Here is an 18502-nt window from a genome sequence, read left to right as displayed (position 1 = left end):
ACAGCAGCTGTACGTTTATGACTTTGATTTAATTAGTCTGTAATACGTGATTTCTTTGTTAAAACGCCATTACGTAGTTGTTCGTGCCCCTGGTCCAACCTGAAAGTTACATATCCGGACTCTCTTCGGTTTAGTCGGTTTGGTTTGGTGAAGTCGTCCAACATGACATCGACGAGGAGAGCGCCTGTGATTGGTCGGCCAGAATCAGGAAGCGATGAGCTGACTGTTGACAGCTCGCTTGTGAAGTAAGATGGTGTAACATTATTATCCAACGGAATGATGGCGAGGCTCTGATCCTACGGCAGTCCGCAGCGCTTCAAATTTGTGTCGTCCCCAGTAACGTTGTGGGTAAAAGGTAGTGTTGGCCACAGGAGTGGATGATATTACGCTTTGTGTTGAACATGCCTAACTACTAGCTTAGCTCGCTAACTAGCTCGACACTAGCTTAACTAGTTATCTCACTCTGAATATTCTACCATCTGGATCCGTCACCATTCATACGCTTAGAAGTCATGTGTGTCGATGTCTTGACGGAGCTAACGTTGATCAATCGTTAGATTTTTTGGGGGGGAAACTGGTCTATCACAAAGCTAGCTGTGACAGCGAGGCTGTTAGCCTCACTTAGCCGTAGCATAATTATTAGTTAAACTGTGTATAGTTAGGTTACAGCTAGCTTTTTATCCAGCTGGCTAGCCGTCAGTAACCTCCCATGATGGAACTCCTAACAGTCCTATTATAACTTATCTGACATAAACTCCGCTAATGTTCTCCTTTTCACTTAACTTTAGCATAACTTTAGAGTTTCTCAGAATGTAACAGATTTGTCGGTAGCCCTTTATTTCAATTTGATGTGATTTGTTTCAGCTGAACAGTGTTGTGTTTTTGTAATTTGGCGAAGGCATGTTATTAAACCGATATTAAAAGTTGAACATTTGTAGTAAAATGTGCTGCCTGGTGGATTGTATGTGCGCCAAATTATAGATTTACTCTTATGTAACTATGTATACTATGTGCAAAATAATGTTTTTACAAGGTGTTTGCGTTTTTGTGAAGCATCAATTAAATTACATTTTTTTTCCAATGGAGTTTGGAGCAGCATTTCCAACAAGCAAGATAGATTGGATCAGGGCTGTGCATCTGTGTGACTAATTTGACTCATGTTTGTGTGCCTGTTTACTTTTGACTCAAGCCTCGTCAATGATTGGCGTGCCCTGTCAGTTTACTTGCAGCCTGGCTGTCTGAGATGGATGGAGGTGAGGAGGTGCGAGTGGAAGCTGCCCCATACTGCTGCTCCACCTGTGACGGAGGGGAGGTCGCCGGCCGCAGCCTGGCTCGACGCAACAGGAAGACCCGCAGCCTGAGCACCTCCTCGGCCAGCAGCTCCTCTGAGTACAGGTAGGTGTTGAACAGGGGCCCACACATGGAACATAGTTTCTTAAGGTGATGACAAGGCTGTTATTATGTTTGGAGCTACTAGGTCACTTAGAATTGTATTACTAGATAACTACTTACTGCCATGGCCATCCTTTCCTAGACCATGCTTTAAACCAGCTTGTTCTCTAGCCAGACTGCAAAATAGGAGCCTTTACTATGATTATGGTCTCTCAGGTAAATGTGGAATCAACATTTAGCCTGGACCAGTGTGCCCTGTTGTCTCTCAATGAATAGATATTTACTTATCAGTGGTATCACCCTTGTGTGAACTTATCTTAAGGCACACATGCCTGGATTTGCAGCATTTACATTTCGGTATTGTTGTTTATGATGTTATCTAGCTTGTCAAGTCAGTTTCACACAGTGTGTTGCCTTAAGGGTTACAATGATTTAATTAGAACTCACTTACAAAATCTGAGATGTGAGTGGCAATACAGAGGCCTGAAACCGGATTTCTTAAGGACACCAGCATTTGTTCAGCGGTTCAACCTGACAGAACATATCAGGTGTGCGTGGTGCCGATGGATAAGTATTTGAATTTAATAGAGCACCTGACTTAGTTGCTGCTACGCGGCGTTTAAGAACAGCTGCTGTCGTTCTAGGTTGCGTGAGAAACACTTTTGAAACAGCCTTGTGACATGATGTGTGTTGCACCACCTCAGACATTTGTGAAATGTGCATGTGCATGTGTGTGTGTAAAATCCCTTCAACCATCACAGAAATGTCTCTGTGGATGTTGCAAGGGCTTTGTTTGTATGCTTTAGCAACAGTGATGAGCGTTTTTACATGGAGAAGTAACGTGCCGTTAAAGCTCCAATCGGGACTGTCCCATTTTTGACGAGGGAAGGAATAAATGAACATTCACTCATAGGTCACACTTGTCCAAGATGTTGAAATACACTCCCACAATTGAGTTTATCCTAATTTGGCACACTTCTCATTTTTGTGACATTTCACAGAAAAGCATTGTGATGAATTTAGGTAAACAAATAACTGAGATACTTGAAAACTATAGCGCAGTGACTCATAAAAACCAGACATAAGGGAAGTGGGTTCCCTTGGCTGAAATGTGCTGAGCCTGGGATAAAGTCAGAGGTTAAGACAAGCTGATTACAGTTTAACATTTGGAGTTTAACATTTAACACGGCTGAATTAGTTAGCTTTTTACTAACATAACATAATATTTGTTGGTTTAACTGTCACGTGATGAAACATTTCAAACCAGAACAGGAGTTATAGTTTGTTTCTAATTTTTTACAAAGCATACATCTTTTGGTGGTATGTAAAATAAATAAATAATTAATCTAATGTTGAACTGAAATATTGTTGATCTCTGAATAAATGGTTAAAGTGCCAGCTTTATCTCCTCTCAGGTATCTTTGATCATCTCCCAAAAGAACAGAAACAATCCCTGGAGAATGATTTTTTTATCAGCGTAGCATTTGATAGCTACCTTTGTAATAGCATTTAAGATTCTTTATATTGTGTTGTTTCCATTATTTATGCCTTCCCAGAACAAAATATAACTGGGTGACAGTTTCTTTTCCAGCTCTCATTAAATCGTTAGATGCAGCCCTTATCTCCACTAAATGTCCCTCTGGGTCTAAAGCAACATTCCTTGCCCGAGGTTTGGAATTACAAATGATATGGTAGTAATAGTTTTTTGCTGGATCTCATCATCTCTTCACCTCCTTTCATGTGTTGCAGTGTCAGAGTGTCCAGGCTTGGCTAGACTTTTTGTTGTGCTGTTGTTGAGTTGGTGAATGTGTAAATCTTAAAGCCGCATTAAAAACATTTTGACCTCTAGTGGGCACAAGAACTCCAAAACAAACTGACAGACAAACAGCACTGAATTATCTTGCATTTCATTATCATCCAAAACAATGAGCTTCCGTATCGATGATAATTCTGTCACATGACACATATTCGTTGCATTCAGTATTAATATGAAAATATTCATTAATGCAGCTTTAAGAGCCAGTAAACAGCAGATGGTGAATTCACAGAATCAGCCTGCTAAGAGGATTTGTTGGCTGAGTGATCTTCTGCAGTTGGAGGCAGTCGTCTAGTATTGCTCCGCCACAGCTCGGTGTCACTGGCCTTTCACCCCCGAGACAATTGTTTTAACACAGTCTAGAAAGACAGGGTGTGCCAGGATTTTTCCACTGATCAGAAAACAGCCACGTCTGTGGTCATGAACTAGATAAAGACATCTGGTGTGTCGATCTTAATGGTTATTAAATCTGTTGGGCTTTATTTCATAATTTACTGATATGGTATGTGCGCTGCCAGTCGGATAGATAGAAGTGTTTGTTTTTCAAACATTTCCCAATGCATTATTACCGTTTGCCAAGAACTGTGAAAAGTCTTGGCACAGTATTAACCATTGTCCAGCATCAAAGATCACAGCATGTTCTAATGTTTTATGATAGATTCGATAGACTAGATCACAAACACGACCCACAGTGTAGGGAATAATCTGACATCAGCTGATGATTAATTCAATTGCGGAAAGGCTCAGGCTTAGTCTTAGGCTCAGGCTCAGGCTCAGGCTCAGGCTGAAATCACTGTGGCTTCACTTCTCTTTTTTTTTCTTTAAAACTGAGAAATGAAAGTGAACATATATTTGATCAGAAATCTTTACAAAAAAAAGATACATTTAGAAATGTAGGAATTTTAGCAGCAATGTACAACATCACCTGTTCTCCAGTGTCGTGTAAATGGTGGAAATGTAACACTCAACTGACACAAAATGAAACTTCAACTTCCTCTTTTTTTTGTTGCTGTTTAAAAATAGCTTGTTTTTTATTGCGTTTTTCTTTAACAAATTAGGGGTTTGTCTTTGCAGACCCACCTGGCAGCTTCCGCTGTTTAAACTTGAATGTTTTGTCTTTGTCATTCGTCTCTTTCAGGAGGCCTCAGTCACTTCATGGACCAAGCCCTGTGACCACATTCGGCCCGAAGGCATGCATGCTGCAGAATCCACACGCAGTAATGTAAGTCGGACAGAGCGAATGGGTTTTGACTGTAGCCGTGTTTTGTTGTGGCAGTCACGAGTAAATGGGAAAATGTGCATCGTATTGTCCGTTTAGTTTGTGCAACACCAAAAGTCATGGAGGCTGTTACCTTTAAATCTTGTTGGGCCAGTAAAGACTGACCATAACAATGATTCTTGGGGTCAGTAACCTGTTAATATTAAACTTTTCTTTGGAACAGCAGTGCTATTTTAACTGGAACGGTTAGCTGTCAGATGGCGCTTATTTATTTGTACAAGCCTGAACAGCTCTTTCCCCATTCTATATAAAATAATGGAACGTCAATGAATGGTTTGACCGTCTTTTCATGTAGCTTTAATAAGAAGCTTCCTTCCTATTGAAAGTCAATGGGTAATGGAAGTAAATTACCATTTTTGATGCATAGAAACAAGTATCATCAAGTAACAAGCAAGTGTTAACTGACAGTGGGCAGCAATTATAGAGCAGTAGGCTAAACCCATTGTCCCTGTAACTGCTGACTACAGTATACCCATCTATATGGTATATTTCTCCTAAACTGGTTGTTTATGAGAAACTTTTAACCTCAAGAGCGCAGTCTTCCACTTTAAATGTCCTAATATCCTCTTGAGTAACTTCAGAAGACGGTGTTGCAGACTGTATGGCAATGTCACATACATGTTTATTGCTTATATGCTTGTTTAATTGCTTAAGGTGAAATGCTGAAAGCAGTGATGTGCTTTATGGCTGCATTAATACATGTACATATTATCCATTAAATCAGCATCATAGATTTGGTATCTTCCCAAACCTCGTGCTATGGGTTTGAACAGTGCTCAGTAGGGTGTAATTATGCACCTGCCTGAGGCTCCATGCTACTATAGAAGTTGTGTTCAAGCATGCTCACACATTGTATCAATGCATCTGCAGTAATTCATATGTTTTCTCATGTTTTAAAAAGCACGTCTGTTTACAAGCGAGCATCTGTCAAACGCTCCTGTCTTATTTTAATTTGATTGCAAAATTAAAAAGTCTCAAGGCAGTGACATGTTTAAGATGGTAATGACTGTGAGATTCGGAGTGCAGCAGGACAAGAATCCTAAATATTCAGACCTTAATCTTGATCGAACTGAGCATGTTTGACTCGCTGAAGACCAGACTGAGGGCAAAAAGCCCCTGAAACCAGTAGAGCTGCATATCCAGTACTGGTTTGGTGTGTCTCTTGCACTGAGTACTAAAAACTGTCAACTACTGAAAGTTTGCATTGAATGCTTGGTCAGATTTCTAATCTTGTTTACTCATTTAAACTGACTTCAATTCTAATTTTGCCAATTTTATTATTTATTTTTATTATATTTTACTTATTTATAAGTTCACGTACAGCTGCTTGTACAAGCAACATTTCACATTTGAGAACGTGTGCTTTTTTTGTGAATTGTTTTTACGTTTACGTGTCTGAGGGATACCAAAACTCGGGTATCGTATTGGCACCAGTAGAAACAAGCAAGTGAAGATGTCTGCAGGACATGCCTCATAGAGCATCACCAAGTGTCTGCTGATGTCTGTGTGTTGGAGACTGCGAAGGGTCTGCAACCAGATATAAAATAGGATAACTTTATTTGAGTTTATGGAAACTTGTCCAGTTATTCATTTGTCCCCTAAAATTGGGCAACTGTGTATAAATAGGCCTACAATTGCTATACTTTTCATGTGATGTGGACGTAAACACCCTCACATTGCAGCTGCAATCTGGCACTTTTAACCTCATCGTCATTGTTCAGTTTAAATCCAATGTTTACTATCGCATAAGACAGATATTAATATTGCATTGGATTGCATTATAGATAATAGGAGTTCATGTTAATGTGTCCACCTGCCCGAAACTGTTGCACTGATCTACTCAATGAGTCAGCGAGCAGAGTTATGAAAGACTTGTGATGGTGTCCCGTCAGAGGCTGGTCAGACTCTTGACTCCCTCAGTCACATAAGTGGCTCCCAGCACTGTTGTTTGTTTTAGGCAGGATTAGCTTCCTCAAAGCTGCTAGACAGGTTAAAAGTAGCAAAACCAGGCTATCTTTATTCCACAATAAAGGCTAGGCTGTATCACTTTTACTTCAGCAGAGAAATACTATGCAAATTGCGCTGGGAAATAAGAAACAACAGAAAAGGTGATCACCAGAAATCAAAGTAAAGTAGTCACAGTTAAGACAGTCCAAAATTGAAAGTTGACCACTCTCTGTGGAAGGGTGTGGATGTGATACTGCTCACGTTGGAGGGGCACAGCCAGCTTGTTGTTTTTTTTGGTTGGTATTGCTTTGGGCATTAATTGTTGGGAAGCATTTGTTGTTCTACTACAGAGAGAATCTCCACCTGTCACAATGGTCCCTGACGCCCTAAACACGCCCTGAAACGAAACACAACAATAGCCCAACGAGTTGTTTTAGAGCCAGCCTTGTCAGTACGCTATGTTCTAAATTCTGTCTTTTTTTTTTCTTTTTTTTTTTGATCTTCTTCATAAACTCTGTTGACAAGGCACCAGACTGCATGCAAATACCCCCGAATACAAGCAGAGCACTGACATCACATCATGCCAATGTGTGCCTGTCAGTCATACTGTTCAAGCCTTCCAGCTCATTAAATATCTTCTGTTTAGTTAAGAAAGTTCTTCCTATATTATTAAAATGTTACCCCTCTGCCATGGTTTCCACACCGATGCACCCACTGAATTATAAATGCAGATTTCTCTCAATCAAAAGCACATGGAGGTGTTGTTTTATCTGACCCAGTGAACCGTCCCGAGTGTCTACACTGTAATGTGAGAGTATCACTACATACTAGAAGGTCTTTACGTCGTAGTTGTAAGGGTTGTTCACTCAGTCGGGTAGTATTCCTAGAAATACTGGACCTTATTCACTGTTAGCTCTCTGAATGTTTTGCTGAATGTATATTAACAGAACTGGTTGTGTTTCAGTTATTGTGGTGACTGTAGTTGAACATTAGGAAGATCAAGTACATCCTGTTGCATTTCCATAATGCATAATGACACAATGTGCCCACGTTGCCCTGTTGATATATGTCACCCTGGACTTCCCCATCCTGCATGTCACCAGGCCATGTTGCCTCTTCTCGAAAATGGGTCGTAAAATGAAAAGGCCACTTTTCTGGCTACAGAATTGGTTTAGTTTTGACATTGTTCCCTTTAATTAACTGGGGCATGTCTTTTTTTTTTTTTTAAATAGGTAGAAATGTAAACTACAAAGTAATTAATGCTAGTGTACTGTGAATATTTTCCATATAGTATCTATCTTCCTTTGTTAAAGTAATTGATTCTTGGAATAGAGAATGATTGTGGAACCGTAGATAACTTATACAATGGATATGCTGGGATATGCTGTTTTAGGAACAGTCGTGTCATTGTTGTGTTTCAGTAAATCACACCTATCTAATATAATAAGGAGAGCCCTTCCCTGAAGTGGGCGTGTTCAGCACAGCAGAGTGGGTGGGACTAAAATGAAGTCAACCTTAAGATGAGTGAGAGCTTTAGTTCAGCAGCAGAATGCACCAGGAAGGTTTAGCATTAAGTCCTCAGTGGGACAAATATAGCCTCAGTGAATCCAGCTCGTGGGCTTGTTAGCTGATCCTGGAGCCCCGACCACAGCGCATGGAGAGACTCTGAGCCTCGCTCAGCCTCTCAGAGAGCCGGTGGCTGACTCACAGCCTGCCCGCGAGAAGTGAACCGCCTCAGTTGCTCCAGCTGCTCTGCAATGTGGAGCGTTCGAGGAAGTTGTTAGAGGTTGTAATGAGTTGTTTTGTCAGCGCGGGCTGCCGGGACAGAGCCCCGCTCTCCAGCTGAGTCAACCTGAAGCAGCATCCTCGTTACATGTGTACAGCCATGAAGTTCAACCAGTGCTCACTGCAGGACATTCCTGGGAACCACACCGAGAACAAAGTGTGGAAATGGTGAGAGGACCTTCTAACATCTTCCCTTCTCTACAGAGATAACGTCTGTTTGTGTCTATTTACTAGCACCACCAGGCAGTGTGTGGATTACTGCCAACCAGATGTTCAGAGCGCTTCACTGCAGTGAGCTAATAGTGGTATTAAACTGATGTCAGATCAGAGGCATGCTTCAAAAGTTTGGTCAAAGTAGAGAATTATTTTTGGGGATTGTTTTTAAATGAAAAAAGGAAAAATGTCTGGACTGATACATATTTTGGAGGCTGGTGTGATATCAAGGTTTGGTTGTGATAGCAAGTTTTTAGTCGTACCATGTCAGGTGGTAGTCTGTTATCACAGGCTGGCCCTGTGGTGTGGACAGAGCGGGCTTGTTGAATGAAAGGGGAAGGTCAGGGTGTGTCACTGGATGCTTTGAGGTGGCCAGAGGAGAAACTGTTCATGAATAGATCACAGCTCGTCGCTGCTTCAAATGCTAATGAAGTTTTGCTTTGTGTCCTGTACTTGTATTTGAAGCTAGGCCTCAGTTTGTCTGTTTGTACTCGTCCATGGTTGCTTTAATCAGGTTCACGTAAGGGTCAGTGTTGCACTATATTTAGATGTTTGCCTCTAGCTGTGTTACCTTTTTTAACGTTTAGATGCCACGGGAGATTGACACAGTAACCTGCACAGTACAATGCAGTCTGATTCTAGGAATCACTGCCTCTGTAAATAATCTGTGGCAATTTTAAGGCTTTAGTTTGTCGAGTTTTTGTATTTAATCACATTATACGCTTTGGTGTTTTTGATACTTCTGGAGTGGACAAAGAAACAGGAACAGGAAATGTTATAATAATGCTGCTTTCGTTATGTGTTGGGTTTTGTTTTGTTTTCTTTTGTGGTGTGTGTTTGAATCACGTTCAGTATCGTAGAGGGTTTGCAGCATATGTCACCACGATCGCTGCCTTTTCATGAACAGTCGATTGTAATCCCGAGAATGTGTCTGCTCATTTTAATATATGTTTTGGATTGAAACAGTAGCAGATAGTAGTAGTAGAGATATCAGAGGCCGCCATTAGAAGACTAATGGGAGAGTATCAGCTCGTATTCAGTGTAAAACTGACCTGATGGGAATGCAGGACTGACAGAGCACGTTGGTTCTCAAACCGTGCAGAGGTGTTGTAAGGGGGCACACATGACCAGAGGGAACAGCAGAATGTGTTCAGACAGCAAAACAACAACAATGTTAAGTAGCAGATGGACACATTTTTGACATGGAAGAAAATAAAAAATGGCTGTCAGGCAAATACGTTGAATATGTAGCCTCTTTCCTTAAGTTCCATGTCAGCACAGCGTCATTGGCACAAAAGGTAACTCCCATTAAGGTGAAAGGGAACATCCACTCAATGAAATTACATTATATATATTGGTTTACAGCGGGGTGAGGACATTTATTTTAGCTTCCAAAAGTGGGGGAGTTTAGGCACCACTGCCAAAGCATGGTTGCCCATCCCTGTAATAATGAATGAATGCATGCATTCAGTTTTAGAGCTGTTGTAATGTTCTCACACAATGCTTCTCCTGACTGGCGTGTAAAAGGAGGTGAAACCCAGCGGAACGGGAGGCTCCTCGTGTCTTCGACTCCAATACAGAAACTGGTGCTGAGTGTTTGTTCCTCACAGGGAATCATCTCCTCATTCCCTCATTTAGCCTCAGTGACGTCCGCTGGTTGTAATGAGGCTTGAAACTGCTTCTCCGCATGTGATTGGCATAAATGTCACCGTGTGATACCGATGCTAATTTACAAGCCGTTTAAAGCAGAGCTAATGGTTGACTAGTACAGTATTGAGATTGTTTATGTGAACTTGAGGCTGGATATGTGGGCAGTCTGCCTGCAAGAACTAACAATTTGACTCCATTTAATTATGTTGGATCATATAACTCCCAACTGTGTGGTTTTTAATATGTTTTAGATATCGTAAAAGTTTTCAGTTGCCTGATTTTGTTCCTGTATTTTGATATACGAAAGATTTTATAACGGTGTAGTAGGTGGAGTAATGAGATGTGTATATGTGATACATTCGGAGGTTTTATAACATAGTTGCCACTGTCAACAAAGTATTTTAAAGTCCACTACTGGCAAAGACAAAAAGTACGTTTGCGATAGCTGGTCGTTTTCTTGGATTTCTTACTCAAATGAGTGAGGGCAGTTTAATCTAAACACGTATTTCTTCAAATCCAGGCTAATCATTCATCACTATTGATCCACTATTGTGACATGCATGCAGTAGTGACCTTTGACCTAATGCTGACATTTAGCCCTTACAAAAATTCATGAAATATTAGCAAATAATGTCCTCATGCACGCTTCGTTCCATTGAAGCATTTAGAAAATGGTTGCGTCAAAGCTGTAATCACATCTCAAAAATAGATTCTTGTATAAGAACTAGACTCAGCCTGTTGTCCAATCAGTAACTGAGCTGTGACAGAGCTGTAACTAACAAGACTTTGGTGTTGTTAAGTAATCCTAGACTTGGACCCCTTGGCTATTTCCAGTTTTAACTTTTGCCCAGTCCATATGATTTGGATTTGTTTCATCCCTGGGGAGTTCATATTTTCTTGCCTCCTTATTTCCTCTGAGAACATCCTCACAACTTGTGGCTCTTCCCAGAATGCTCGTTGGTTTTAACTGATAGGTGCTAATCAGACCTGGTTATGATGAACAGTAGGACCTGAGGCTTGGGGCTCAGGTCTATGCTGATGCAAGGGGCGGGGAGGGGATCCTTATCAACTGGTGGCCGCTGAGTCCGTATTGCCCTCCTGAGGTGAAAGTTGTGTTTGTGTGTTCAGGCACATTCAGGACCCCGCCAGCCAGAGACTGACATGGAACAAGCCACCAAAAAGTGTCCTTGTCATCAAGAAGATCCGAGACGCCAGTCTGCTCGAACCTTTCAAAGAGCTCTGCATATTCCTCACAGAGGTTCGTATTCTCTGACAACACAGACTGTGCTGGGGTGGCCTTTTAACAATGGACATAACTGGCAAACAGAAGTGCTGGGGAGCTGGTGAGGGATCAGTGTGAAGCGACCGCAGCTCCTGAACGCTTCATAATAAGTCATCATAAGTTGTTCATGCACAGAAAACTTGATAAGGGTGATTCCATTACACCACCATGAGGATGCACTTTGGCTACTCTTATGTAATTATTCTTAATTATTATATCTACACAGGACCGTGTCATCTGTGAAAACAATAGCGCTCTTGTTAGATAGAAATCTTTGAATGTTATGCGGTGGCTGTTGCTAATATTGTGTGTGTGTGTGTGTGTTGTAGGTGAAAAACATGATTGTTTATGTCGAAAACAAAGTTCTGGAGGACCCAGCCATTTCAGGCGATGAAAACTTCGGGGCCATTACAAAGAAATTCTGCACTTTCAGAGAAGGTGAAGAAAGCAGCCAGCCATCTTTGCTATGATTGTATTGACTGTATATACTATATATATATATATATATATATATAATAGAGATTTAAAGATATTTAAAAGGTTTGTTGTCTTTATGTTTCTCAGATCTTGATGACATCTCCAATCGCGTAGACTTCATCATCTGTCTTGGTGGAGATGGAACTTTGCTGTATGCATCTTCGCTCTTCCAGGTATTCAGCCAGATGCTCCAACTGTGACTTTTTTTACATTTACTGGTAGGGCTGTGCAATATGACCAAAATCTCATGTGCCGATATTTCATATCCAGAGAACGACATAGTGCATTTTCTGTAAATTCAATGAAGGGTTTATATAAGGCGCACAGCCTCATTTACTGCTATGACGAGCCTTCTCCTTATTTGTAGGAGAGCGTTCCACCAGTTATGGCCTTCCACCTGGGCTCCCTGGGCTTCCTGACGCCTTTCAAGTTTGACACCTACCAGTCTCAGGTCACCCAGATTATTGAAGGTACTTAACATTCTCTAACCTGTCTGTCAGCCTCGCAAAGCATGTGTTGCGCTCCAGTTTTCATTTACAAAGGAAACGTAATGTGTTTGTGTACGCATTGTGTGTAGGTAATGCTGCCATCGTCCTGCGAAGTCGCTTGAAAGTCCGGGTGCTTAAAGAGAACTGGGAGAAGAAGGCCAGAGTGGATGAAAAGGGCATCATCCTGACTAACGGGGACATCGAAAGTAGCCGGAAAAACATGCAGTATCAGGTACTTACTACTTATACTTACTTTGGTGTCTCTTAGTAATGACTCTCTCCTGGCCAAGATGTTAATAGTAGGACTTGATGTCTCTTTGCTTGGCACTGAATGTGAACCATCAGCTCATGTTGGGTCATTTACACACCAGCCCCGGCAGATGGTTGGTCCCGTTTCTCCAGACCTATCGCAAACACACATAAAAAGTTGTAAACATGAATAAAAATAAACTGCTACCATGGTAGCAGCCACTGGGGATCCTATTAAGGAAACAATGTTAAATTGTTTCATTAATTAGCTGCAGGACGCAGTTCCACTGCAGTCTACGCTGCAAATAGGTCAAAAGTGTTCACCCATGTGGTGTCATCATAATGACTCAGCTGTCTGATGCCTGTGGGCTTTCAAGCTGTTGTTAAAGAACCACATGAGCTAACACTGTCACCAGCTCCAAAACCAGGAATGTAGCTCTGAATGTAGCTCTAGCTCTGCAGGTATGAGGTCAATAGTTTCTTCCAGGCACAAATCCCATTATGGAGTGTGTGTCTTGTCTAGCGTAGACCAGGCGTTATATGTGATATCATGTGAAGCAGTGTAGTAGACACAGTCGTTGAAGGCAAACGTTAACAGGTGGATGTGTATGCGTATGCTTCAGGTATTGAACGAGGTGGTGGTGGACAGAGGACCCTCGTCCTATCTCTCCAACGTTGACCTCTTCCTGGATGGACACCTCATTACCACAGTGCAGGGAGACGGTGAGTAAATGTAAATACGCGCATGGGATCAATCTAGTTTGCACGGTACCACCAGCATTTCACCGAGTCAGAGAGAGTGCTGACGCATAAGTCAGATCAGTGTTGCATGATAAAAAGGCAGCCAAGCGTACACCTCCAGGACGGAGAGGCATTTAATACACTGAGCAAAATCTGTCTGACAGCCCAAACAAGACACTCTGTGGATGGGGCAAAGTTTAGTCTGCACCTCTGGCTGGCCTTCATCTACCAGCAAGCAGTGCACTTTGTACCTAAGTTTCTAGACATGACTGTCGTATTAGAGAGGGCATTCGTTTAAAGTACAATATATAGCCAGGGAAATGTAGCTTGATATTACGGCAAAGTATTTAAAGAATATAAAAGATTCCAATATAGAAGAAAGTAGTCGAACTTTTGAATAAGAGTCAAAAGCGCATGTGACAAACCGGCATGGTGTGTTTACTGACCAACCTGCAAGAATATAGACACAAATTATTTAATGGTCCTGTCGCCCAAGTTCCTGTTCTGGTAAAAAACGGTAAAGGTGTAAGCTCAACACCAGGGAACTAGTGTTACATTCGTGTTACTTTAGTAATGTAGTATAGTTCAAGTCCTGTAGCGTTGATATTTAAGAGTAAAACCTATGCGCCCCCCCTTTAAATCAGTCGTACGCTTCACACTTTTGCTACACCACCACACAGTGTTTGCGGTGTGATTAAAATCCAGGCTAACAGGGTTTGTTTACCCGTAAAATTTGTTCATTTTTTGTGCTACATTTAAGTTGTTAAGTAAGTTGACATTCGTGGAGATGACGCTTTTATTATTGTGAAGGGTGACTTACAGTTAATTCACCGCACGTGTCTCCGTGTCCCCTCAGGTGTGATAGTATCCACACCTACAGGAAGTACAGCATATGCGGTAGCAGCAGGAGCGTCCATGATCCACCCCAACGTCCCAGCCATCATGATCACCCCCATCTGCCCACACTCGCTCTCCTTCAGACCCATCGTGGTGCCTGCCGGCGTGGAGCTCAAGGTATTAACACTGGCTGTTTGAGTCTTTCAGGGAAGTGGTTACCTCGATCTGGTGTTCTTGTTTCTCTTAAGCATGTTGTCTTCCTTCTCAATCGATTCATCACATGCTAGTGCTACTAAATGAAGTTACATTTTGATGATGAAGATCCTACTCACAGGAGGTTAATTATTTGGAGTCTGACTGTATTTTGAATCAATGAATGTGGTGGTTTGGTGAAAGAGTTTTATAGACTTTATGTCAGAGGTAAATGAGGCTGGTGGATATTGAATTTCAGTAAAAGTTTGTGATTTAGGAATGAGTAAATCTCATTTCAATTGAGCATTGAAGGCAAACCCCCCCCCCCCCCTCTGTTTTGTAGAATGACAAACGTATGTACCTTAAACCTTGAAAACCCTGTTCTTTCTGTGACCTTTCTGCATTGTGTGCTTGTTGTTTTCCAGATAATGCTGTCACGTGATGCCAGAAACACAGCCTGGGTGTCATTTGATGGAAGAAAGAGACAAGAGATCTGCCACGGAGACAGGTTAGTCCACATACTGAGCTGGTCATCACACCTCGGCCACAGAAATGGCGATCATAGAGACAACAAGAGTGAAGCTGAGTAAGTCAAGCAAAACAAAGCCCGCAGACTCGGTAATGGATAATAAGTTTAACTCCCCCAGCAGCTGCCTCGACACTTACAGGCTTTGTTATGTAACCTTATCAACCTCCTTAATGGGCTTGTGGCCAGGAGTGTCTCATGCACCAGATCCAGCTTCTTCCTTAATGTAACTCATCCAGAGAGAATTTCCTTCCTGGTCCCTGAAATGAGCTGCCAGTCATTTTTAGTTATTGAAGCATACTTAAACAAACACCCAGTGTTGCTTCAGGAGGAAGTCATGTTGCTGCGTCTGATGTCAACACCTCCTCTTTTGTTCTGGCGATTGCAAATACCTGGACTTTTCTTTCCTCATTCAGCCTTCAGCCTTTGTTACACAAAACCTTTTTCTGATTTTTTTTCTTCTTCTTTATTTCCACCCATGTTCCAGTATTACCATCACCACTTCCTGCTTCCCCGTTCCATCCATCTGTTTCCGGGACCCGGTCAATGACTGGTTTGAGAGCCTGGCTCAGTGTTTACACTGGAACGTGAGGAAGAAGCAGAACTACCTCAGCTCAGAGGATGAGGAGTTCTGACGCCGTTTCTGCAGTCTTCAAGGTCTTCTCCAAGGTCTCCAGGACTCCTAAGTCTTGGTTTCAGCTTGACCGTGCTCTGTGCCCTTTTGTTTTTTATGGACAGGAGGTCTTACCAAACTCCATTCAAAAAAGCCTGTCATAATAATGTTGCCTTCATATGTATTGAAATTATTCCATAACAAGTATTGGGTCAAACAGCACTTTTGCTGTGGCCCTGGAATAAATGTGTGGGAATAAGATGAAACCCCAAAGTGTTCAATTAAAAGTAATTATATAAATAAGGCATTTTGAAATAAATAATCAGTAAAATATATAAACAGATACATTCTGAAATAACTTTAATTATCAAAACTCAAATGGTTGTATAAAATGTTATTTCATCACTCTTGTTTTTTTAATAGCAGTTCTATTCATTTCATTTTCATTTCAGTAAATCATTTTTTATTTCAAAATGGCCTTTTTTCAAAAGTCCGTTTTTATTTCATAATGGTATTGTTCCCAATACAGCTTCTACTTCAACATGCCACTTTTTGTGACCGTGGTGTTGTCCATGCCCTGCTCACCCCTCAGCTACCAGGTTTAGCCAGCTAGCTCCTGTTGGCTAGAGCAACGATAATGCCAAAGTAATTTTGAATCAAACACACAGTGCACAGACACAGAAACTAACCTCTACTCGAGTCTGCTGAGAGGCTGGAGGCATGTGATTGGCTGAAAGATGAAGAGGCGGAGACTGGTGATAACTCTACTCCTGAAAAGGGACATTTTGAAATAAAACGGCCATATGAAAAATGCTAATATGACATAAAAACAGACTTTTGAAATAAACATGTCTATAACAAAACAAAAATGAAATATAAAAACGGTGTTACTATGAAAATATAAAATAACGGACTAACATGTCATATAAATCAGTTGAGTTTCAATAATTTGTAAAATTATTTCACAATTTGTTGGACACTTTGGGACTCCATAGAAAGCAAATCTGGACTCTCACTCATGCTCCTCAGAGAACCGGGAATACACAAGTAACCTCCCTCAGCTTGTATGTTAGAAGTATGCAGCTTTAATGAGTCTGGAACATGACATAATATCTTTTTTGCGGAATTTTACAATGTGTTAGCACGTTAAAACGGTGGATTTTTAAATGGAGTTTGGCCCCACTATTTGTCCAGGATTGTCCCTGAAAGTTTTTTGACGAGAAATCAAAAGGAAATGCAAGGTTTAGGATGATCTTGGACTAAAACACACTAGGTCAGTTGTGAAAAGCAGTTATTGCAATACTCTTGATGGGTGTTATCAGGTCAGTTCTAGCACTTTTTAAACCTTAAGACGGGTGGCAGGGACACATCTACTACTTTATAAACAACAAAAGTTTAATCAAACTTTCCCGAATTCTGTTTATCAAATCAGGAAAAACTGATGTAACGTCATCAATGAATGACAAATGTCGTTTTACACAATTTTTAGATGCACCTGGGGGAAGAGCAGATTTTCTCTGTACGGATTTTCACCGACTGTACAGACTGTGCCTTAAACACTGGTATCATTAATGTATAGAGATGTTATTTTTCAAGGTTTACATCATGGAATTTTTTTTAATCACACACTTGCACATATCTGGGATTTGTGCATTTCCATTGTGGCCACATGTTGACCGTCGTCTTTGCTGTCTGCAGCACGTGGTTCCATAGTGTCTCTGTCCTGCAGTCATGTAGTCAAGGCGTCAGACGTCGTGTCAAGAATGTGAGGAGGTGAAATTCATTCCAGGCAAAGAGATGTTCAGATGTCTTCAGCGTCTTTTTTTTTTTTTAACGTCTGTTTTCTAAAATGTCCTCTAAGCCATAGCTGAACTGTGTAGGTTTTATAGACCAATGTATGTGGGCTGCAGGTGATTTAATGGTCTGTGTGAGTTATGTTGAAGAATTTAATTATTTCATATTTTGCTGCATCACTTTTTTAATCAGTTTGCTGCAAGTCCGTCACTGCGCAGTCTCGGCGGAATTAAGGTGGCGTACCTTACATAAAATGTCTACATGTTAACATACACATTGTGAACTGGCTCAACAAATTGTGTCTGGATGAAAAAAAGAACAGTGGTGTCACCTGTTGTAACTCAAGTGGGCCGACTGAGCTCTAAAAGGCAATCATTCCTTTAACTCTGAGTATATGTATGTATATATATATATATATATGTGATGCTTGAATAGGATGTATTTTGTAAAATCTATATGTTTATCAACCGGTTTACAATGTATCATTGCTGAAAATAAATCTATTTGGTACTTTTTTACACTAATAAGTTCTTCAGTTGTTAATTATTTTAGTTGATGAAGAAAAGTCTGTTTTAGCAGTTCTGATTCTCTAAATCAAAACAGTGTTGGTGAGAAGTACTTGTATATTCAAATAGAGCCAAAGCTTATTCAAAATGCATTCCAGGACAACTTGAATAGTCTAATTTTCAGATGAAGTTCTTAAAACAGACACCGATACCGTTTGTTTCAAATGTTGGTCTGACGTGTTTAGTCCCAGTAAACCCCAGTTCTACAAAAAGCCCAGTTTTCTATGAGGAATTGTCAACTCTTGTCTTAAAAGTGCTTTTCACTTTTGTAACTCTGAAAGCCTCTAACTCTGACTTTTGTATCGGTGAGTTTGTTAATGTTTCTAATATGAATCCTGCTATTTTGTTTTCCAGAGCACTTTAATAAACAGAGAGAAAATGTAACCAGGAAGCGTGAATCCTTTTTGTTTGATCGACGTGCCTCACTCCTGAAACCAGCACTTGTTCACATTTCATGTTCGCTACGAATCTTGGGAATGTGGTGGTGGGAGTCATGTTTGTTAGAGATATTAACTAAGTTGAGGAAAAAGTTAAGAGAATATAAAATACTAAGATGTAACCCCGGTTCTATGAGTATGTGCATAGGGAAGCCTGTCATAGAACTTGAATTACATCCCAATAACTTCTTTTCACTCTTCTTATTGAGCAACAAATC

General features: G+C 40.9%; 1 protein-coding gene across 3 annotated transcripts; it reads left to right on the top strand.

Annotated features, from left to right (window-relative positions):
* Positions 1-162: 162 nt before the first annotated feature.
* Positions 163-18225, top strand: nadka (NAD kinase a). 3 transcript variants are annotated; one of them, XM_070910256.1, is made up of 12 exons: positions 163-245; positions 1219-1395; positions 4347-4430; positions 11211-11340; positions 11694-11802; positions 11929-12014; positions 12209-12311; positions 12419-12561; positions 13202-13301; positions 14176-14333; positions 14774-14856; positions 15362-18225. In XM_070910256.1, the coding sequence occupies exons 1-12, from the start codon at positions 163-165 to the stop codon at positions 15507-15509; spliced, it is 1404 nt and encodes a 467-aa protein (XP_070766357.1). In that variant the 3' UTR covers positions 15510-18225. The 3 variants fall into 3 exon arrangements, with proteins under 3 accessions (XP_070766357.1, XP_070766358.1, XP_070766359.1); XM_070910257.1 differs by having other exon boundaries at positions 239-355; XM_070910258.1 differs by lacking the exons at positions 163-245; positions 1219-1395; positions 4347-4430 and adding an exon at positions 8016-8387.
* Positions 18226-18502: the final 277 nt, after the last annotated feature.

Source organism: Enoplosus armatus, chromosome 8 (genome assembly GCF_043641665.1).
Source record: "Enoplosus armatus isolate fEnoArm2 chromosome 8, fEnoArm2.hap1, whole genome shotgun sequence".
Classification (NCBI taxonomy): Eukaryota; Metazoa; Chordata; class Actinopteri; order Centrarchiformes; family Enoplosidae; genus Enoplosus; species Enoplosus armatus.
The sequence above is the reverse complement of the archived record's forward strand: the minus strand, read 5'-3'. Positions and strand labels throughout refer to the sequence as shown.

What these genes read in the sequence shown, in the direction of transcription:
- nadka (XM_070910256.1), top strand. Translation starts at nt 163, where the DNA reads ATGACATCGACGAGGAGAGCGCCTGTGATTGGTCGGCCAGAATCAGGA. An exon ending in ATGCATCTTCGCTCTTCCAG is followed by an intron (nt 12,015 to 12,208) that starts GTATTCAGCCAG and finishes CCTTATTTGTAG; the next exon opens with GAGAGCGTTCCACCAGTTAT. An exon ending in GGAAAAACATGCAGTATCAG is followed by an intron (nt 12,562 to 13,201) that starts GTACTTACTACT and finishes CGTATGCTTCAG; the next exon opens with GTATTGAACGAGGTGGTGGT.